General features: G+C 37.5%; 1 protein-coding gene across 2 annotated transcripts in view; it reads left to right on the forward strand.

Annotated features, from left to right (window-relative positions):
* Window positions 1-2,558: 2,558 nt before the first annotated feature.
* The window catches only part of WDR36 (WD repeat domain 36), a 36,469-nt gene continuing 16,487 nt past the window's right edge, over window positions 2,559-22,540 (forward strand). The window contains exons 1-15 of one of the 2 annotated variants that reach the window (XM_064274839.1): window positions 2,559-2,851; window positions 5,468-5,495; window positions 7,645-7,745; window positions 9,504-9,621; window positions 11,406-11,538; window positions 13,501-13,555; window positions 14,910-15,042; window positions 15,374-15,549; window positions 15,816-15,936; window positions 16,404-16,469; window positions 17,602-17,688; window positions 19,146-19,291; window positions 20,983-21,097; window positions 21,879-22,044; window positions 22,280-22,388. In XM_064274839.1, coding sequence (XP_064130909.1) covers window positions 2,690-2,851; window positions 5,468-5,495; window positions 7,645-7,745; window positions 9,504-9,621; window positions 11,406-11,538; window positions 13,501-13,555; window positions 14,910-15,042; window positions 15,374-15,549; window positions 15,816-15,936; window positions 16,404-16,469; window positions 17,602-17,688; window positions 19,146-19,291; window positions 20,983-21,097; window positions 21,879-22,044; window positions 22,280-22,388 — 1,716 coding nt within the window. In that variant the 5' untranslated portion in view covers window positions 2,559-2,689. The remainder of the gene's footprint in view (window positions 2,852-5,467; window positions 5,496-7,644; window positions 7,746-9,503; window positions 9,622-11,405; window positions 11,539-13,500; window positions 13,556-14,909; window positions 15,043-15,373; window positions 15,550-15,815; window positions 15,937-16,403; window positions 16,470-17,601; window positions 17,689-19,145; window positions 19,292-20,982; window positions 21,098-21,878; window positions 22,045-22,279; window positions 22,389-22,540) is intronic. The other variant, XM_064274829.1, reaches the window with a different exon arrangement.

Genomic DNA, 22,540 nt, shown 5'->3' on the forward strand with positions numbered 1-22,540 from the left:
AGGGGTATAGGTCTGTAATTTTCTTTTTTTTTGTGGTGTCTTTATCTAGTTTTGGTATCAGGGATATGCTGGCTTCATACGACGAGTTTGGGAGTATTCCATGCTCTGAAATACCTTTAGTAGTAGTGGTGTTAACTCTTCTCTGGAAGTTTGGTAGAACTCTGCAGTGAAGCTGTCCGGACCAGGGCTTTTTGTTGTTGTTGTTGTTGCGAGTTTTTTGATTACCTTTTTGATCTCTTCTTTTTTATGGGTCTATTTAGCTGTTCTATCTCTGTTTGTGTTAGTTTAGATAGGTAGTGTGTTCCTAGGAATTCATCCATTTCTTCTAGGCTTTCAAATTTGTTAGAGTACAATTTTTCATAGTAATCTGATATGATTCTTTTAATTTCATTTGAGTCTGCTGTAATATTGCCAATCTCACTTCTTATTCTGGTTAATTGCTTCCTCTTCTGTTTTTCTTTTGTCAGTTTGCCCAATGGTTTGTCAATTTTGTTAATTTTTTGAAAGAACCAGCTTTTTGTCTTAACTTTTTCAACTGCTTTTCTGTTTTCTATTTCATTTAGTTCTGCTCTTATTTTTATTATTTCCTTTCTTCTGGTGCCTGAAGGTTTCTTTTGTTGCTCTCTTTCTAGTTGTTCAATTTGTAGGGATAATTCTTTGATTTTGGCCCTTTCTTCTTTTTGTATGTGTGCATTTATTGATATAAATCGACCTCTGAGCACACCTTTTGCTGTGTCCCAAAGGTTCTGATAGGAAGTGTTTTCACTCTCATTGGATTCTATGAATTTCTTTGTTCCACCCTTAATGTCTTCTATAATCTGGTCTTTTTTGAACAGGGTATTGTTCAGTTTCCAAGTGTTTGATTTCTTTTTCCTACTTTTTCTGTTATTGTTTTCCACTTTTATGGCCTTATGGTCAGAGAAGATACTTTGTAATATTTTGATGTTTTGGATTCTGCTAATTCTTGCTTTATGTCCTAATAGTCTATTCTAGAGAATGTTCCATGTGCACTAGAAAAGAAAGTATACTTGGCTGCTGTTGGCGGAATGTTCTGTGTATGTGTATAAGGTTGAGTTGGTTGACTGCGGCATTTAGATCTTCTGTGTCTTTACTGAGCTTCTTTCTGGATGTCCTGTCTTTCACCGAAAGTGGTGTGTTAAAGTCTCCTACTATAATCGTGGAGCTGTCCATCTCACTTTTCGATGCTGTTATAGTTTGTGTTCTGTATCTTCCAGCCCTGTCATTGGGTGCATAAATATTTAACATGGTTATATCCTCCTGGTATACTGTCCCTTTAATCATTATATAGTGTCTTTCCTTACCCTGGTTGCGTATTGGTTAAGTGCTAAGGCTGCTATCCAAAAGGTCAGCGGTTCGAATCAGCCAGGCACTCCTTGGAAGCTCTATGGCGCAGTTCTACTCTGTCCTATAGGGTCGCTCTGAGTCAGAATCAACTCGACGGCACTAGGTTTTTTTTTTTTGGTTGTTTTTTTCCTTATCATCTGTGGTGGATTTAACTTTAAAGTCTATTTTGTCAGAAATTAATACTGCCACTCTTGTTCTTTTTTAATTGTTGTTTGCTTGATGTATTTTTTCCATCCTTTGAGTTTTAGTTTGTTTGTGTCTCTAAGGTGTGTCTCTTTTAGGCAGCATGTAGACAGATTGTGTTTTTTGTTTTTATCCGTTCTGCCACTCTCTGTCTCTTTATTGGTACATTTAGTCCATTAACATTCAGTGTAAGTATAAATAAACCAAACCAAACCAAACCCAGTGCCGTTGAGTCGATTCCGACTCATAGCGACCCTATTGGACAGAGTAGAACTGCCCCATAGAGTTTCCAAGTTGCTCCTGGTGGATTTGAACTGCCGACCCTTTGGTTAGCAGCTGTAGCACTTAACCACTATGCCACCAGGGTTTCCGTAATTATGAATGAGTTTAGCGCTGTCATTTTGATGCCTTTTTTTTTGTGTTGTGGACAGTTTCTTTTTCCCACTTAATTTTTTGTGCTGAGTAGTTTATTTTTATACATTGTCTTTTCCTCTTATTTTTTGTTGATTTTGTTTCTGCTGAGTCTCTATTTTTTTCTTGTATCTTATTTTGATGAGTAAAAAAGTAGTTAATCTCCTTTGTGGTTACCTTAATATTTATCCCCATTTTTCTAAGTTTAAACCTCTGTTTTATTTCTTTATATCGCCTTGTGTTCCTGTCCGTATGAAAGATCTATGACTACACTTCTTAGTTCCTCTTTTTTTAATGTGAAAGTCTCATGTTTTTATACAGTTGCAATCACACGTTTAACCTACTTTAATCTGAGTTAAAACGTCGGTATCCCTTCCCCTCTCCTGGGAGTTACACTTCCTTACTGCTCCCTGCCCCCAGGTTCTCCTCTGAAAGCGGCTTGGGTGTCCTGCAGCCACATCTGAGTTGGTGCTGTCGCAAGGCTACCAGCGGGGGATTTTGGTCCGCAGAACCTAAATCGTGCGCCTCCTGCGATCTCCAGGGATCTCTTTTTCAGTTACACTGATAGTAAGCTCTGCACTTTTTTTTTTTTTAGTGACTGGCCGCCGGCACCGGAAGTGCTCTGGAGTCTCCAGCCCCGGCAGAGAATTCAGCCACCAGACCCCCTGAAGGGTCGGGTGCTTGCTCTCCGTCAGGACCGGAACCGAGAGGAGCCGGGACCGTGGCGGCGATGGAGGCCGGTGCGGAAGGGCGCACGGCTAGTGCGCTGTTCGCGGGGTTCCGGGCCTTGGGGCTTTTCAGCAACGACATTCCACACGTGGTGCGGTTCAGCGCACTGAAGCGCCGATTTTATGTGACGACGTGCGTGGGCAAGAGCTTCCACACCTACGATGTGAGTGACTGCTTGCATTGCCCGCCCTCATTCTCCAACTCGGTCCTGGGGGCATTTCGGGTCTCTCCTCCTTCCACTTAACCTGGGCTTCCCTTCCTGCCTTTCTGTTCCTGAACCCGTCCAGGGCTAGTTAACCTTCACTATCACATCCACTTGCTGATCTTGCAGTCCACGTGGGGCGAGTTTCGGAGGCAGCATCAGGGGATGTTTCAGTCCTACCGCAGTATATTCTTTCAGTAAATATCGACCGCCTTCCCTTGAAGATGTAAACGTGGTTAAGACAAGCCCCCTTCCCCACGCATTCTTAATGAGAGAAAAAGACTTGGAAGCAGTTTTTATTGCGCAGTTCTTGACATAAACTGGGTTAGAAATTCAGGCTAAATACGGTGAGAGAGAACTGGGGAAGGCGAGATTAATTATGATTTAGGGAACTCCACGTTTGATAACAATCCAGTAGTATTTCTCTAAACTTCCCTTGAGAATCTGTTTTATACCAACATTGTCTGGCACGGTGCCACTTTTCTGGTAGATATCACTGCTCGGGAAACCCTGGTGATGTAGTGCGTAAGTACTACGGCTGCTAACCAAGAGGTCGGCTGTTCGAATCCGCCAGGTGCTCCGTGGAAACTCTGTGGGGCAGTTCTGCTTTCCTGTATGAGTCGGAGTGGACTCGAGGGCAGTGGGTTCGTGGTTATCACTGCTCCCTAGCACCATTAAAAATATTAGGAAGCTGAATCTCAGGACAGTTAAGTTACTTGGCCATGATGTCCGGCTTTGTGAAATTAATGGTTTACCCTTTTAATATTTCATCAGTCATTAAAATTGTTGTTGTTTTCTTGTTTTTTTCTCCAAGAGAATGTAAGCTCTGTGAGTAAGAACACTTGTTGAGGAGGATGATGGTAATAGCCAGTGTTAGTTTCTGGGAGTAGCCAGAACACTTTTTCTGGGCACCATGTTGTAAAGCTGTTTTTCCTGAAGGATTGTGAAAATCAAATAGGCTATTAGCAAAGAGAGCTGACGGCTGTGAGAGGGTTGAGTTACTGGAAGAAGAAATGGTGGCAGGGTGGAAAGCAGTTGAATTTCCCAAATCCTGGGTTGGTAAAGGAGAAAGGGTGAGTAAGAGTGATTAATCATGTAGGGGTATTTATTATTTCCATTCTCCCCACTTATTACTTGCTTGATAACTTTTTGTTTTGCTGATCAGTTTCTTTACTTAAAAAAAACAAAGAACAAAAAACCCACTGCCTTCGAGTCAGTTCTGAGTCAGCGACCCTATAGGACAGGGAGGAACTGCCCCATAGGGTTTCCAAGAAGTGGCTGATGAATTCAAACCGCCGGCCTTTTGGCTGCTAGCCGAATGCTTAACCACTTGCCTAGGAGCCGCTCATGGATTCGAACTGCCAACCTTTTGGCTGCTAGCGGAATGCTCAACTACTTATGCCGCCTGGGCTCCGCTTTACTTAAAGGGCTCTTGAAATCTTGTTTTTGGCACAGTGTCTTTCCTAGTAAGTTACAGGCACATATTTAAATTTAACAGTTTACTCATCTTTGCATTGAAATTCAGCATTAAAATAAAGGTGTTTTTAAGGTCCCCTTTAGTTTGAACACTAGTGATGCATTTTTTCTTTTTTTTTAATTTAATCATAATATAGCATGTAAGTGCTTATTTTCTAAGGGCTGTGTACACTGCTAGGACCACTCAGTGCTCTGGGCTTTGACCTTTGAAGCTGAAACTAACCTGGGAGTAGAAAAATAGCGCTAATAAGCTCAAGTCACTAGTTTGGTCCACAAGAGCTCTAACCCATGGCCATGGCTATTCTACCATCTTCACCCAACCTTCCTAGATTAGAGTTTTCTATAGGGGAAAACTAGACACGTTGTAAACAGGTGATGATGGTGGTGATAGCAGCTAATATTTATTGAGCATTTTTGTTTTTGACTGATGCAGCTCTTAAGTGGTTTACACGAATATTCTCATTGATTGCTCGCAACAATGCCATAAAGTAACTTTTAATTCCTGTTTTACAAGATGAGGAATTTGAGGCACAGGGAGGTTAAGTAACTTTCCCTTGGTAGCACAGCTGGATCAGTAACCATAGATTGGGGTTGGCAAACTAAAGCCTGTGAGCCAGTTCACCCACTGCTTGTTTTTGTATGAGCCACAAGGTTTGAATGGCTTTTATATCTTTAAATGGTTAGGAAAAAATTGAAAGGAGAATAGTATTTTATCACATATGAAAGTCAATTTCAGTATTTATAAATAAAGTTTTATTGGAACACAGCTAGCCATGCACTTTCATTATGTATTGTCTGTTGCTGCTTTCTTGCTACAGTAGCAGAGTCGAGTAGTGGCAACAGAGACTATATGGTCCAAAAAGCCTAAAATATTTACTGTCTGGCCTTTGTAGAGAAAGCTTGCCTACCCCTGCCATTACCATTGCTCATGAAATAATGGAAGCTTTCCTAATAATGAAAATTCGGGTTAGTGGTGTCTTTTTTAGGAAGACCAGTATGGTTAATTTGTGTATAAGTTTTAATCTTAATCTTCAAGTATTAGGCTATTACTGTTTTTGTTAATGAAAGTTTACTTAACTTTTTTTTTTTTTTTTTAAACAGGTTCAGAAACTTAGTCTAGTTGCAGTAAGTAAGTGTGGAATTTATTCTGAATTTATGCATGTTTATTGTCTTTTCCTTTTTAAAAATGTTTTATTTTGATATAAGTTTAAGATTTATAGCGAAGTTGCGAGAACAGTACAAAGAATTTCTTCATACTGTTTACCCAGATTCCCCAAATGTGTACATTTTACTACATATATTTCTTTCTTCCTGCCTCTCTCTACACACATACACGCTAGTTTTCTCTGAACTATTTATAAATAAATTGCCAACATGATATCCCTTTGCTCCTAAGTACACCAATGACTATTTTGCAAAGGCAACAAGTTTCCTTCTATAAATACAGTAAAATTATGAAAATCAAAATGAGGGACTTAACATTGATGCAGTACTTGAATGTGTAAATTATTCAGATTTTGCCAGTTGTCTCAGTAATGTCCTGTATAGCAAAAGAAAGTCCAAGATCATGTGTTGCATCCAGTTGTCCTGCCTCTTTCCCACGAAACCAAACTCACTGTCATTTAGTTGGTTCCGACTCATAGTGACCCTAGGGAACAGAGTAGAACTGCCCCTAGGGTTTCCAAGGCTGTAATCTTTACCGAAGCAGACTGCCACATCTTTCTCTCCCAGAGCAGCTGGCGGGTTCAAACTGCTGACCTTTTGGTTAGCAGCTGAGTGCTTTAACCACTGTGCCACCAGGGCTAGTCGCCTTTACTCTAGAACAATTCTTCATATTTTCTTTGTGTTTCAGCGCATTGACACTTTTGAAGAATACAGGCTAGTTCTTTTTTTTAGATGTCCTTCTAATTTGTTTTTTTGATGTTAGGTTATGCCCTTTGCCAGGAATAACACAGAATTGGTGCTGAGTTCTTAGTGCATTGTATCTAGACACACATGCTGCTGGTTTGCCTTATTCCTGGTGGTGATAGCTTCAGTTATTTAGTTTAGGTGACATCTCTCACTTTAAAGTTAGTATTTTATCTTTGAAATTAATAAGTATCCTGTAGCAAGGTACATTGAATCTATGTAATTGTTCTATTACTCTTTAAAGTTTCACCCACTGCCATCAGATGTGATCCTGGTGAGAGAAACAAAGCGGACATATAAGTTGTCCGCTGTGCATGTCTAACAGACTTCACATTATTAGAATTAGAAGGCAGAAGAAAGACACTAACATAAGTTGAATACAGAAGTGAATGATAAATCTATAAAAATAGTGTTATGGAAAAACAGTCAAAAAAAGAATGTACAATGTGAAAAATGCTAAGACAGTTCTTTATCTTCTACTCCCCAAAAGGAAATTAAAAAAAAAAAAAAAAGGCCAGTGTGACTGAGATAGTGAGACAGGAATCAAGAAATTATGTCATGTGAGAAATGGCTAGAGGCGATGGGCATATTTACCTTGGAGACAGCTGAGTGGAAAGAGTTGGTACTGAGCTTGATGTTCATTAAGGTGTTTAAGTGAAGGCTGGATGACCATCTGCCAGAGTTTTGTGATTAATGTGAGGTTATTTTTCCAAGTAGTCTCAAAAAGCTTCATTTCTTTAGAATTATGTTGTTAAGCCTGCAAATACTAGACATTCTCCTAAGAAAGGTAAAGGTGATTTCATATTCTCAGTCTGATAGCTATGAATGGACATCTAAAATAATGTTGGGACAGAAGATCAGTAATGGTATAGTTGGCCATCAATCACTGGATCTAAATGACATTTATGGAATTTATCCAACAACACAATCTGCAGTGTGTCTCAAGCTCACATGGAGCATTCACCAAGATGGACCACATCCTGGACCATAAAACATATGTTAACAAATTTAAAAGAATAGATAATCATTCAGAGTGTGCCCTCAGACCACAATAGTATTAACCTAGAAATCAATAACGAAGATAACTAGAAAATCCCTGAAGAGTTGGGCATTAAATAACACTTCTCAGTAACACAGGAGTCAAAGAAGAAATCTCAAGAGAAAAAAGATTTTGAACTGAATGAAAATTAAAAAAACATTGAGATCAAAGTTGTATACTCTGATCCTCAGCTTTCATTTTTATTTGTGTATTTAAAAATTTTTTTTTTAGTTATAGCCATGAAAAATGATGTATGTCATACTTAAGGTTTCTGTTTTGTCCCAAGTTCTTAAAAATCCTTTCTTTTATTTTTATGTTTCTTTTCTTCTAGGTAACTCTGTTCCACAGGATATTTGCTGTATGGCAGCTGATGGGAGGCTAGTCTTTGCTGCATATGGGAATGTTTTCTCTGCATTTGCCCGGAATAAAGAGGTTTGTATTACTGGACTGTTTTAATTTGTTTGTCTTCTGTAAAAAAAAAACTCAGTATTTATTGTCATGGTAGTGGACGAAACTGTAATGTTGCTTTTCTTCACCTGGGGCACCCTTCAAATCTACAGAGCATGTTTCTATGTATATTCAGTTTTCTAGAGGGAAGGAACATTAATTTTATCAAATTCTCAGAAAACATAGTTAAAAATTCTAGCTCAATTCCAGTTTCCTTTACCAGGGGTAAATGTCAGAATTACTTGGACTGCTGCTTCAAAATTTTTTGCCCAGCCGAATCCTGCCTCTTGGAGCTTTTTACTTTATAGATTTGGTGGGGTAGGACTTGGACATGGTCTTTTGAAAAAGCTTCCTGCCAGATTCGTACTTGCAGCAATACTTTATGTGGATTGGCTTCTTTCTGAATATCTCAACACATGACTCTTTTCCAAAGCACCCGGTGTTTGCTGCCTACATGAAGAAAGCTAGAATCTCTTATTTTTTCCACTGCTAAGGAAGGATCTTTTGTGTTCTAAATCTACTATGTGGTTTTTAAGTTTGTTCTGGGACAACTAACTGGGAGGTGACCAGGTTGTAGTGGTCGAGCATGAAAGAGGAAGTGGCAGTAGGGGTGTCTAGCTAGCCGAGCGATGATGTCACTGTACTTAACAGAGTTTGACTTGGACTAAGGTTTGTTCCCTAAGCCATCCATCACCACTACTTATGGCAGAGGAAGATAACTTATCTGTGGAATTCTTAAATGGCAGTGTTTGGGTTTTTAGAGAGTCAGGAAAAATGTCAGTGTTTTAACCAAATATTGCAGTTTTCCCTGGGGTATTTAAATTTTTCCACACGGTAGAAAAATATCAGAAAACCAGTTGTTAGTCCAGACTTGTAATATGATCCCAACAGGAGATAGAATGTACTCCAGGTGGTTCAGGTGAGGAGATTTTAATGCAGGAATGGTGTTTTGTGACAGGTGTGGTCAGCATAAGGGAGCAAAGTAGAAGTGGGGAGGCATCAGAGACTATCAACTGTGGGAAGCTGTTACCAATCCTAGGGTCAAGGAGCAAGGAGAAGATACAGCGTTAGTAGAGCATGGGCAGAACCGAATCCGTGGAGAAGGGGCTGTAGTCATGGAGGGATACAGCAACTCTATGGGTAACGGTCTCTGCTTCAAAGCAGAAGGGTGTAGGGAAGAGGTGTCCTGACGTCCCTTCTCACATCTGGAAGCCAGCTGGCAGGGAAGCTGCTAGTGAGACAGTCTGTAGAGGTCAGCCTCCTAGAGCAACCCACATCTCAAGGATGCGTGGAATTGCACTAGCTGAATCGGGCAAGGGTGCATGCCCCTCACTAACCTCAGGTGGGAAGTAGTTGGGCCCCGGAGGTTGAGTGAGCAGATGAATATGCCTGGTTTCTTACTATTTGTTAATCTTAACCACTGAGCCACCAGGGCTCCTTTGCAAAGGCCTAGAGGGGTGAAAAAACTTAGAGGGCTCAATGAAGGGGAAGAAGGGCAATGGAGGAGTAAAGTTGGCACAAGTAGGGGAGATGTGGGCAAGGGCAATCACACAGACCTTATTATTGAACTGGTTGAGGGGCCAGGTGAACATGCCTGGTTGCTTGGTATTTTTTAATCAAACCTTGGGTGATCAAAAGTTGACTGCATTTCTTAGTACTAGCATCTACAGAATCAGCATGCTTGTAAGCTATTATGAATAATAATGGTGAGCGAGTAATAATAAGAAACTCTTTAATTTGTAGATAGTGCATACCTTTACAGGTCATAAGGCAGAAATCCACCTTTTGCAGCCATTTGGAGATCACATTATCTCTGTTGATACTGACAGCGTTCTTATTATTTGGCACATATATTCAGAAGGTAAGAATTAAGTATTTTATTTGCTTTATGTTTGGACAGTATATAGGTAAATAAAATTTGAGTTCACATATGGGTATATGTGAACATTGTACCAGAGATTTCACGTGTAAACAGTAAAAAGAAAAAAAATTTTTTTTGGATAGAATCTTTAACATGCATGAAAAAAAAAGGTTCTAAGTAGGAAACAGGCAATTTTAGTCAGTTAGTTCAGCTAACTACTTATAACCTGTTTAAGATGTTTATCTCAACTAGTATATTTTCCACTGCAGTTCTATGTTTGATGACTCTTCTCTGGAGGGAGTGTTGATACATGTTTATACCTGAGTAATTTTTGGCTGGCATTTTGACTGTGTAGTAAAGGAAATTATAGTTGTAAACTTGAAGATTCTGTAATCTGAAGTAAAATATACAGCCTTTTCTGAGAACTTGAGTCAGTTCCTTTCACTATCCATTCACTGGGATGTGTTTATGACACTCAACCATGTTTATGGGGCTATGAATTTTCAAGCTAGGAGCTTATTACCAGACCATCCCCATTTTCCATAATAATAGGCTGTGGGTCTAGCATGAATTAAAATGTTTAAATTCTTTAATCTGCTTATATCACCTCTTGATTTTTATTGCATAATTTTATTTTTAGTGGAAGTTATAGAGATTGCCCTTTTAGGAGTTTCTCCATGTCCTTGTTCAAAATAGTCACTCTTCCTTGTTTTATCTTTGTTCTAGTATAGTAAACAGAATTCCGGATGTGTTCCTTGTGTGAATAGATGTTCAATGGCCTTTTCTAAGGTTACAGGATAGTTTTTCTAGTCCAACAGGCTTTCTGCTGACGCCAGCACATTGAACCAGTGTCTTCAGGGAGCTAGCTGTTTATAAGGACTTTAAATAAGACTGCTAGTTTTACTTAGAGAGGGGGATCTTTTGTAATACATTCAAAGTAAAGATTGCATAATTTTCACTTATATGTCTGTTTATTGAACTGGAATGTAGATACCCCTGAGGGTATGCAGCAGTGTGCTAGACAATATGTGAAAGCAAAGGTTAAACGAAGTGTGTCTTTTTTGATACTCAAATTTATTGCGAGGTATGGGGTGAAATTTTTTTAATCGTGGATGAAGTACGAAGTAGAAAAAATTCATACAGGAATTTTAAAGGCAACATGTAAAATTTCAAAGAATTTTTCACTCTTACTGCAAGTGACAATGGGCTGTGCCTTCCTGGACTCCGTAGAGTTATAAGCTCTTTTCCGGTTAGGGGTTTTGTGGGAATGTGTTAGAAACACCATTCTTAGTTTCATTGAAGCCCACCTCTTACTTTTTATATCCTTACTGTATGTCCTTAAATGGCTTGTTAAGCTTTCTAGGCGTTTGGCTTTTCACTCCCTGGAAACGCTCAGTTTAAGTGTTTTACTTGGAATATTCATTCTGCCTCTTGATCAAATTTTTAAAACATTAAAGATGACCTCTAGGATTATTTTTTTTTAAATCCTTATTTTTCTTTTCTGTAAACCAATTTTGCAGTGAATTAAATTTTTAGTAGTATTTGTATTAGAACTTTTAGAAAATTTTTAGCAGTTTCCAAATTAGATTTACAAGTTGCCCTTCATCACATTTATTTAATTCCTCAGGGAATGTTTTTATAAATTAAAATATGAATTTTAATTTATATTAGGATATAAATCTGTGATATGGTAGACTTCTTTTAACTGATAAGTATATGGGTATATGAAAAATATTCTGAACTGTTTTATAAGAAGTAATTGTTATAACTTTCATTTTTTGTAGAAGAGTACCTGCAGTTGACTTTTGACAAATCGGTATTTAAGATTTCTGCAATTTTGCATCCAAGTACCTACTTAAATAAAATACTTCTTGGTAGTGAACAAGGAAGCCTACAGTTGTGGAATGTGAAATCCAAGTAAGCGCTTTACTTAGAAAATAATATAAATAGTTCCCACCTTACCCTCATCCCTCATCTACTACTTCTTAACATGTACTTAAGTCTCACTGAGAGACTTATGTATTTATTTAAAGAACATTCAATAACTATACCTGCTTCTGGAGTTATTGTTCATGCATCATATATGTGAAAGCTGGCATATGGTCCTAACACATGGTAGGCAATTTCCTCAATGCTAATTGAAAAGTTATACGCATGCACACACACACATACACACGCACACACAAGCGTACATACTAGTGGTCCAGTAACTCTGAAGAACATCATGTAAACCAAAACCAAACTCATTTTCATTGAGTCGATTTTGACTCATGGTGACCCCATGTGTGTCAGAGTAGAACTATGCTCTGTAAAGCTTCCAGTAACTGATTTTTCAGAAGTAGATCTCTAGGCCTTTCTTCCAAGGTGCCTCTGGGTGGATTTGGACCTCTGACCTTTTGGTTAGCAGTTGAGTTCATTAACTGTACCACTCAGGGACTCCAGTTATAGAGAAGGCTCTGGTAAAGTAACATAAAAGCCTTCAGAAAATAATAATTATGTGATATAACTGAACACTTTCTAGTTTTCGATAAACTAAGAGGGAAGGGCAAGGCAAACAAATCAGTGTTAACGTAGTATCAAACTAAACCTGTTGCTGTTGAGTCGATTCCGACTCAAAGCAACCCTGTAGGACAGAATAGAACTGCCCCATAGGGTTTCCGAGTAGTGACAGGTGGATTTGAACTGCTGACCTTTTGGTTAGCAGCCAAGCTCTTAACCACCGTGCCACCAGGGCTCCTAATGTACTACTAGCATTTAGAAATGATTTTTGGGGTAAAAATACTTCATCATCCACCACAAACGTAACAAATATCTGCTTTTGTATTCTTGTGTAGCTGAAGGGCTAGATAAATGATTTTGAATTTGTTTTTTAACATTTATCTAGAGAAAAAGATGGGAGCTCAGACTTCTTGTATAGCTTAAAGAAAGCAAAGCAAGCAAGAAATGGACCATCTAGATTGTCCTTTCCAAAGCCCTTATATTGGAAAGGGAAAATAAGATTATCAAAGGTTTTGTGTTTATCCTAGTTCTTAGTTTTAAATCCATGTTTTAGTTCATTTTAATAACTGTCATTGACTACCTACTGTGTGCTAGGCTCAGGGATAATAAATGTCTGAGATATCATCTTTGTCCTTTAGGTTATCTGCTTAATTCTTTATGTGGTGTTTATATTCTTTATTGTACATTAAGTATCCCTTGGATAATTATTGAGTGTGCTCTCTCTGTGCCTATTTATAGGATTTAATAAATTTTTGATACTTTAATGATTATCATTGTAAAGATTTCAGATATCTTGGTTTGCTCAATGGACTTATTTATCATTTATGACTTGATTCTGAAATATAGAGCAGCATCACTATTCTGTAACAGTTACATAGCAAGATTATCATTATAATTAAAATATATTCCCTTTTATGATGATATTTCTAGAAACTGTGGTGAAAAGTAAGATCCACCTAAATTCTTAGTTTTTTGTTTTTTTCAATGAAGTCTACGATAGAAAGTGCTTTTTACTCATATATATATTTTTTCCCTACTTGAACATCTAATTTACTAAAAATGTGGCATAGCATAGTTTTTAACAGCTTGGGGTCTGGAATTGGCCTGTCTGTTCCTACAACTTATTAATCATGTGACCTTAGTCTAATTACTCCACATCTCTGCCTCAGTTTCTTTAGCTGGAAAATGGTGTTAATAGAATCTACCTTGTGGGATTGTTTTGAATATTAAACAAATTAATATGTGTACTTATAGTGAGTGTCTGGCAGAGGAAGTACTTAATAAATATTACTTGTTATTATTTTACTTTATAACATATAGTTTATTTTGTTTTCCTCAAGGGAAAAAAAAAATAGCTTTCAACTATTTTTCTTCTTGTAGTAAACTTCTGTATACATTTCCAGGATGGAAAGTTGGAGTGACAGCTCTTCAGCAGGTTTGTATTTTTCTGTTACATCAAAGAATAAACAAAGTTAGTAGTAGGATCTTCTAGTTTCAGGAGTCAACCATATTTGTAGACTTAAAGACAAAATAATATTTAACTTAATTTATCTTTATAGCTGATAGTTTGAAATAGCATTTTGGAAATGTAATTGAAAACAGGTAATGCCTTTGTCCGTAAACATTTGTGGAAACCTTGGTGCTTGGAGTTAGGCTGTAGATCTGTGCTTGTTATGGAACTTGTGTTTACCAGTCATTCTGCAAGCATGTAGTCCAGTGCCTTGTGCATAGTGGAGATGAGTTGTTCAATAAAGCAAGGGAGCTAGTAGGTCTTACAAAGAGAAATTTGTGAGGATGTTGAGATTTATGGTTTGAAGTATTGAGGACAAGCCCCTGACGTTGGATTCAACTCCGGGCTCTTTCAGAAAAGAGCTGCTTTTTGTTGTTTATGCATCTGCAAAACCTGTATAATTAACAAACATATGTATGCAGAGAATTTGGCATGTATGTTAGACATATAGAGCCAATGTGCCCTTGTCCTGAATATCCGTTGCCAGTAACTGGCCAATTTGCATGCATTCTATGTCTTTTCACAACTACCATCAACCTTGCTCAGCCTTCCCTTACCCAGGAAACCCCTAAGGTGTCAGATTTGATTAGTTCCTTTGAGGGCAAGGAGCATATTTGGTTTAATATCCCCAGCCTTCTACACAGGGTTTGATGCATAGTAGGCTTTTGATGGCAAATCAATAAGTGTTTAGTCTGATTCCATTTTATGTTATTGGGCATTGATCTTCTGTGCTAAAATAGAGAAACTCATAATACAGCCTGTAAGACCACCGTATAAAGGAAGAATCATAGAATGTTAGAGATAGAAGAGACTAATTTCAAGTTATTTTGCCTTTTAGCATAGTTTACAGGTTCCCCCCCCCCCATTTTGCTTGGATAAAAAATTATTTATTTCCTTTGCAGTTGGCCTTTTATGGTACCTTTTATGGTGAACCATAATGTTTTCTATGAATTGTCCCCTTTTTCTGTGTCTATCCAGTCAATGATCTGTAGCAATTTCACACGCCAGCTTCTTTTTCTGTTGTGTCAGCTACGGTGTGAAGATAGGGAAGGGATGGTGGCTGGCAGATCTGCAACTGGGGAGTAACTTGAAAAAAATCATTTCTAAATAATTTCATGCTAAATAGCAATTAAGATGCGCCAGAATGACAATATTTGTTTTTTGCCGTGTTTAGGAAGACATTCCATTATTTTGTTAGATAACGTATGAATAATAATGCATCAGGATAATTAAAGCTATTCTTATTAAGAAAATAATAAGTTTAGTAATTAATTTTCAGGCACCAGCTGTGGATGTTGTTGCAGTGGGTCTTGTGTCAGGTCAGGTTATCATTCACAACATTAAGTTCGATGAAACACTAATGAAATTTCGTCAAGACTGGGGACCTATTACTTCGATTTCATTTCGCACAGGTAACTTATTTATTGATAGGCGTAAAAAACATTTAAATGCATTTCGTTGAAGGTTATAGAAGTTTTCTTAACAGATATTGTCTTGTAATTTAGCAGAAATAAATGAAATACTGAAGTAGAAGGAGCCAAAGGAATATGACTACAATACTGGTGTATATCATGGGTGTATCTTCTTAGTCTTTTCTGATTTTATATTTATGGCTTAAAATGGTGGAGAGAAGAATTGTAAAGTTTTGTTGTTTGAGAGTGCATATGGGGTTGGCATAAGTCTGAGTCGACTTGCCAGCCACCGCTTTTTAAGTTTTTCTTACTGTATTTTATTTAATAACAGATGGTCATCCAGTAATGGCAGCTGGAAGCCCATGTGGCCATATTGGACTCTGGGATCTAGAAGACAAAAAATTAATCAATCAAATGAGAAATGCACATTCTACAGCAATTGCCGGACTGACGTTTCTCCATAGAGAGCCACTTCTTGTCACAAATGGTGCTGACAACGCCCTCAGGGTATTATGAGTATTGTTGTTATCACCTTATAACTGGCCCATCTAACCTACCCTTTGGGTTATTACCAGCCCTCTTTAATATATCAGCCTTGAACCTAGAAGATAGAAGAAATATGGGATGAGGTATGGGTATAAATGAAATACAAAGAATAGTGGGTGAGAAAGTGAGAAAAATGTGGTACCTTATTATCACCACCCCAGCCCCCACTCCCCGCAGTGTGCAGATAGCACATTACGGAAGAACCTTGCCTTTTTATTTCTTGGCAGATATGGATATTTGATGGTCCTGTAGGTGAAGGTCGGCTGTTGAAATTCAGAATGGGGCATAGTGCTCCTCTTACCAAAATCAGATATTATGGACAAAATGGACAACAAATTCTTAGCGCAAGTGAGTTTCTCCTATTTGTTACTAGTTTATTGCAAGCTGGGTGTTCAATATTTCATTAGATTTAGTATTTACACCATTTTAGATTCAAATTCCCCTTTGGTTGATTTGGAAATCCGAGTAAAACTGAGGCAGTTCTTTGTGACTAGTTTTGGAAACACTGGATGATGCTACCTTAGTTGTCACTCTGTTGACAAATCCTCAGAGACAGAATGTCAGATGCTGAAAATGTGCTCATTGCATCTTCCACTAATAACCCGTTGAAAATTCTTAGTACTTCATTTTATCCTTTCTTCGTAAGTGGCATCCTATGCCCACTTGAATATTCTAATGTAGTTTCTGGCTTTCACTTTAAGGTGTCCCAAATTGTAACTTAGAGTTTTTTATACGATCTAATTTTATAAGTTCCGTGACTTAAATGAGCACTGTTTTGGTGAAGCTTGATTAGGAATTTTTTGTTATATCAACAGGTCAAGATGGAACTCTTCAGTCATTTTCCACGATACATGAAAAGTTTAATAAAAGCTTGGGACATGGTAAGTCATTTACAAGACTGAAAAAAAAGCTGTTGGTCACTAAAACATTTCAAGGTTCTGTGAGAAAACTGGAGGTTTTGCCACTAAATTTCATGGATGAAATTTGGCTGAAGTAAAAACCGTGTATAGAGGAGTTAATGAGATTCCTAAGATACAGAGTTGCTATTGTATCAGTTGAGGTGCTGTTGTAAGATTATTGAATACAGTTAGACACCTTGGGTGGTAAAAACATACTGTTGCCACCCAAAAGACGTTAACGTCGACTTAACTTGAGCAGTCTGTGGAGTGCAGAATTTTGAAGATGAAGGGAAGGTTAGGGCATCAGAAAAGCAAGCAATGTCTAATCTTTTTGCTGTAAAAGGCTCATTGTATTCGTTTTCCCTTTGGGTGATTTCCAGCTTTTGAAAGATTTTGTTTGCTAAACAAAAATGTTTTTAAGTTTTATTAATAAAACTTTTATTTTCTTATATTTTTAAGTGGCTATCCTGGTATTCATGAGTATATATGCTTCTGGATTAATTTTAAGATTTTTTCTTTAATTAAAATCCAACATAATTCCCTTTGGAATTAAAGAGATGTGATATCTCTAAGAATTTTCTCATTTAGGAATGTGATATATCCTCATTTGAGTTGTTTTTTATGTTCCTCGGTGAAGTTTTTTAATTTCCTTCATGTTCGTCCTACATACATGATTATTCACTGGCATTGTATGTATAGATATAGATTTGCTATTATGAATGTAATGTTTGTTTCATTTTTGTTCTAACTGGTTACTGTTGCAGTGTAGGGAATTGAATGATTTTTTTATGTTGTTTCTATATCTGGCCCCAATGAAACTATTATTACCGGTAATTATTTGGTTGATTCTTTTGATAGACATGAGTATATTACAGTCACATTTGCAAATAATGAAAATTTTGCCTCCTTTTGTAAATTACTTATTCCTCATATTTCATTTTCTTGACTGATTGTATAGGCTAAACTTCACAAGTGATTATAGTGGTGATAATAAAATCTTTGTTTTGCTCCTGACTTAAATAGCAGTGTCTGAACTTTATAGTTCATGTGACATTGAATAGCTTTTGTGCACATTTTTTATTAAGAAGGATTTCCCCTCTCCTCCAACCCCCAGGATTAATAAATAAAAAGAGAGTCAAACGGAAAGGACTTCAGAATACCCTGTCAGTGAGACTTCCGCCCATAACAGAGTTTGCAGCAGGTAATTAAGTTCATACTTTGTTTTGAGAAGTTCTGCTTTGTCATTCGTTTCCTGCTGAGTGTTGCTTCATTTCCTCCAATCCATAAGGGAGCCCCACGCACATACTAAATACTCTGTGAAGACGAAAAATGAGTTATTTATGATGTAGACTAGTTATCTAATAGTTTTAGGCTTTGCTCTTCCCTCTAAGAGCCATTTATAAACAATTATTGATTTTATAGCTTTTTTTTTCTATGATGGTGATGTAATTAAAGTTAATGATGTGAAAAGGTAAGAAATGGAAGAGCAAAACATGATAACATAGAACTCTGACTTAAGACCTAAAAAGAAGTGATTTTTAGAAAAATGTAGATAGATAATGGGATTGCCAAGTGAAAATGATTATAGGAAATAACTGCAGACACCATTTCCATTTCAAGATTACTGCTGGAAACCCTGGTGGCTTAGTGGTTAAGTGCTACAGCTGCCAATGAAGAGGTCAGCAGTTCAGATCCGCCAAGTGCCCCTTGGAAACTCTATGGGGCAGTTCTACTCTGTCCTGTAGGGCCGCTATGAATCAGAATCGACTCGGTGGCAGTAGGTTTGGTTTTCGGTTTAGGTAACAACCTTTAGCCCTGGTGGCCTGGTGGTTAAAGTGGTCCATTGCTAACCAAAAGGTTGGCGGTTCGAAACCTCCAGTGGCTCCAAGGGAGAAAGATGTGAGAGTCTGCTTCCCTAGAGATTTACAGCCTTGGAAACCCTGTGGAGTTGGCTATGAGTTGGAATTGACTCAACAGCAGTGGGTTTGGTTTTTTGGGTGGGTAACAACCCTATGAGTAGGAATGAACTCTACAGCCAACAGGTTTGGTTTTTTTTAACAACTTTGTCAGTGGTAATTCTTTACTTTAACCTTGACCGCCCTTCTGCCTGTTTGCTTTCTTAGAGGCTGGGTGGTCTTTCTAAATGCACATCTGATCATGTCACTCATCTGCTTAAAATCTTTCAGTGGCTTCTTGTTGTTTTTACATTAAAGCCCTCTCTCCTTAACACAGCTTTTATGGCCCTTTGTAATGTGATCCGATTGCCTTCCCCTCTTCCCACCCCTCCCAAGAAAATGCTTTACGTACTTGCTGTGCTTACTTTTGTTCAATTATTCTTGAGCACCTTGGTTAATTTCTATTTGTTTTACCTCTTCTTCCAGGGAGCCATTTAACACTCTCCTAAAATCTTTTAGTAAAAATTCCAGAGTGATCTTTTGAGACACTATCATATTTATTGTAATATCTTCTAATCAGTATTTCTCCTTAGGTGGTAAGCTTACTTGCTAATGCACAAAATAGGGATGACCTGTTTATTTTATCATCGTATCCCTGGTGCCTGATGATAACATGCAATATTGGATGCTCGATAAAGAATAGGTTAATGAATGAATGAGAAAATGAAAAGAAAGTTGATTTGTGATTTTAATTATGTTTTAGAGGAAACTCGTGAGAGTGACTGGGATGGTATCATTGCTTGCCACCAAGGTAAGCTGTCTTGCTCAACGTGGAACTATCAAAGATCTACAATAGGCGCTTACTTTCTCAGGCCGAAAGAGTTGAAGACGGATGACATAACTGCAACAGTAAGTGGACTTGTTTGTAAGGACATTTTCTCCTTTAGCAGTGTCCTGTGGCATTCTTGTTACACTCAAGTTTACTAATGATAATAATGGTTGAAAGAACATAATTTAACATTATCCCTTATTAATGTTCATTTTTCCAGCTTGCAAAGAATTATTATTTTACGTTGAAGTTAAGCCTTCACTGACTATACCTACTCCTCACTGACATGGTTAGGTTCCAAAGACCAGGTTGTTATGTGAGAGTTGGGACCGTGCCTGGTCTTGGGCACCAGAATCCCACCCCTTCCACCCTTACTGCCCGTTGGGTTTCCCTGGTGGAGATGCATGTGGCACAGTGGGCCCCTCTTCCTCACCACCATGGGGCCTGTGGGAATTGGGGGTGGTGGATTGCCTACCACCTCAGGAGCTTCAGGGGCCCACCATCAACTATCTAGGCCTCGGCTCTCCACCTTCCCACTCCACTGGCCGTGTAGAGTGTAGACGGGCCTAGGTAGTAGGAGGCTCCCAGGCCTGTGAGCAGGTAAGGCCTGGCCACCTGGGCCTGGTGGAGGCTGCAGAGTTGGCAGAGAGACCCCTTTGGAAGAAGAGACTTCTCAGCCCCCCGCCCAACTCCTGTGTATGGCCTCAGTCCATCTCACAAACCTTGACCTCCTCTTCCCCCTCTCCCCTTGGCTCCTTGTTAATGCGCAAAGCAATCGGATAGTAGATTTATCACTGTTACAAATGTGAAACATATAATGAGAGAGATGGTAAGTGAAGAGTAGGTGTATAAGTAATATTTTTGTTACTTTAATTTCTAATTAATATGGGATTACAGTACCCTTTGAAGATGATTCCAGTGTTTATCAATATAATTTCTTACCTGAATTATGTTGTATAGAGTACCATATTTAATGAATGTGGATCTTAAAGTCTTTCTCTCCCATTTTTCCTTTGTTTTCTTGATATATAAGATTTAGCTAAACTTGTGATGAGTTATAGGTACAGAAGTTATTTAAACCCTTTATCTCTTATTATATTTCTCTCTTGTGAAAAGTGTATTTACAATAGAAATTCTGATTGAGTTATCTGAGCCCTTTTTAAATAGAGCTTTGAGATGCAAATATTTACTTAAAAATTCTTACTCCTCCTTTGGAATTTTATTTTTGTTTTCTTTTGTGAATGTCTAAGTCTTTTTTCATAGGTTGAGGCTAAACTAGACGTTTTCTAGTCATTGCCTCACATATTTCCATCCTAATTACATCATTTAAAATACTGTGGGCTTTTTCCTTGGATGTTCTACTTGATGGTATGTTTTCTACTTTATATTCAGCTGTGGAAGCAATTATAAAAGTAAGGTAAAGAGAAATTGGGCAATGGGATGCTTTGGCTCTTGTACTTTTGTGGATAAATTTAAAATTTAAGGCCAGCAGATGATACAATTCTCAACTTTGTAAATTTCTGTTGAGTTAATTTTGGTTATATTTTTTGTACAGAAATTTCTGTATACTTATTAGGGAGATAGAATCAAGCAGGTTTTTCTTCTATACCCAAATAAAATTACATTAATAAATCAAGTATATAAGAAAATTAATTAAGCAGTTCATGAGGTAATTAGTAGATAGACAATACCATAAAGTGTGATAAAAATGTTAGTTGTTTTTTTCTGTGTCATTTGTGTTTAAATTTTTTTTATTCTCTTTTTTTTATAGGCAGTGGATATAACTTCTTGTGGCAACTTTGCTGTAATCGGCCTCTCATCAGGAACTGTAGATGTGTATAACATGCAGTCTGGGATACATCGAGGAACTTTTGGCAAGGAACATGGTACTGAACTGGCCCTTTTACTTTTTTTTTTTTTTTTCTTCTTTTTATAACTAGACAGACATAGGGATAATAATATTTATTAAATCCTTAAGTCCCAGAAGTTTTGGTACGAGTTTTAGATTTGTTATCTTTGATAAGCCCCAGGTTGGAATGCAGGTAGTCCCAGATTTATGACGTATTCAAGTTACAACAAACCACACTTATGACCATCTGTTTTTTGTTTTGTTTTGTACAACTTATCTTTAGTAATAGGTACTACATACGGTGTTACAGTGTGTAATTTGCTGATATTATTCTCAGATGTTCACTTGCAGGTGTTCAAAGATTGGATTCATAAAGATATTGATAATAAAAGATAGTAATAATGAAAAGTAAAAAAAGAAAGATGTGACTCACGACAGAGTCGTATCAGAATGGCACCCCATCGTAAGTCGGGGACTACCTGCACTCAAAATGAAATCACAAATACACCAAAGAAAAGTGGATGTTATGCAGATTACATTTTTGGTTTTTTCTCCTTGCATTCAACCAAAAATCTTAGCTGTTTTTTGGAATCTTGTGCATGGCATCAACCTGATGAATTTTCTAGTGTTTACCTGAGCATATAATAATTAAGAATCCTCTCCCTGTCTCAAAAATCCAGATTAATTACAGGGTTTTGGGAGATATAAGTAGTGGGAGCCTAGATATTTGGATAAAGAAATTGTTATTTGTATACCATTGAGAAAGACACGCCAATTTGATTTTTTTTTTTTTCTTTCTTTCAACGTACACTTTAAAGCTCATAAAGGATCTGTTAGAGGTGTTGCAGTGGATGGATTAAACCAGTTAGCAGTTACAGCTGGTAGTGAAGGATTACTCAAATTCTGGAACTTTAAAAACAAGATTTTAATCCATTCTGTGAGCCTCGATTCATCTCCAAATATGATGCTGCTACATAGGGACAGGTAAACATTTTCTTTTAATGATAATGATGATAGATTTTCTTCTTGATGTTTTAGGTAAAAGTTCTTAATTTAAGTAAACTACGTAATTCACCAAGTGGGAAAAAAACCAGATTGTTCCAATAAAGAATAGTATGTTGCATAATTCCCCCAAGGTATATTTATCAAAATTAAAGTGCATGTGAGATTGATTTTAGGATTTTTTTGTTTATTGAAACTCGTGTGTTTTTCTTGCTAGTGGCATTCTGGGACTCGCCTTGGATGACTTCTCCATCAGTGTTCTGGACATAGAAACTAGAAAGGTTGTCAGAGAGTTTTCTGGACACCAAGGCCAAATAAATGACATGGTAAAAAAAACTTCAGATATTTAAACAAAACTTGACTCATTTCTAATTTTATTAGGGTTTAAAATGTCCAGATAATTAAAACTCTTATCCTTTAATAGCCTTAAATATATCATTTACAATTTAAAAAATATGTAATTTGGAGGCTAATTTTA

The sequence above is a fragment of the Loxodonta africana genome, chromosome 2 (assembly GCF_030014295.1).
Source record: "Loxodonta africana isolate mLoxAfr1 chromosome 2, mLoxAfr1.hap2, whole genome shotgun sequence".
NCBI classification, from domain to species: Eukaryota; Metazoa; Chordata; class Mammalia; order Proboscidea; family Elephantidae; genus Loxodonta; species Loxodonta africana.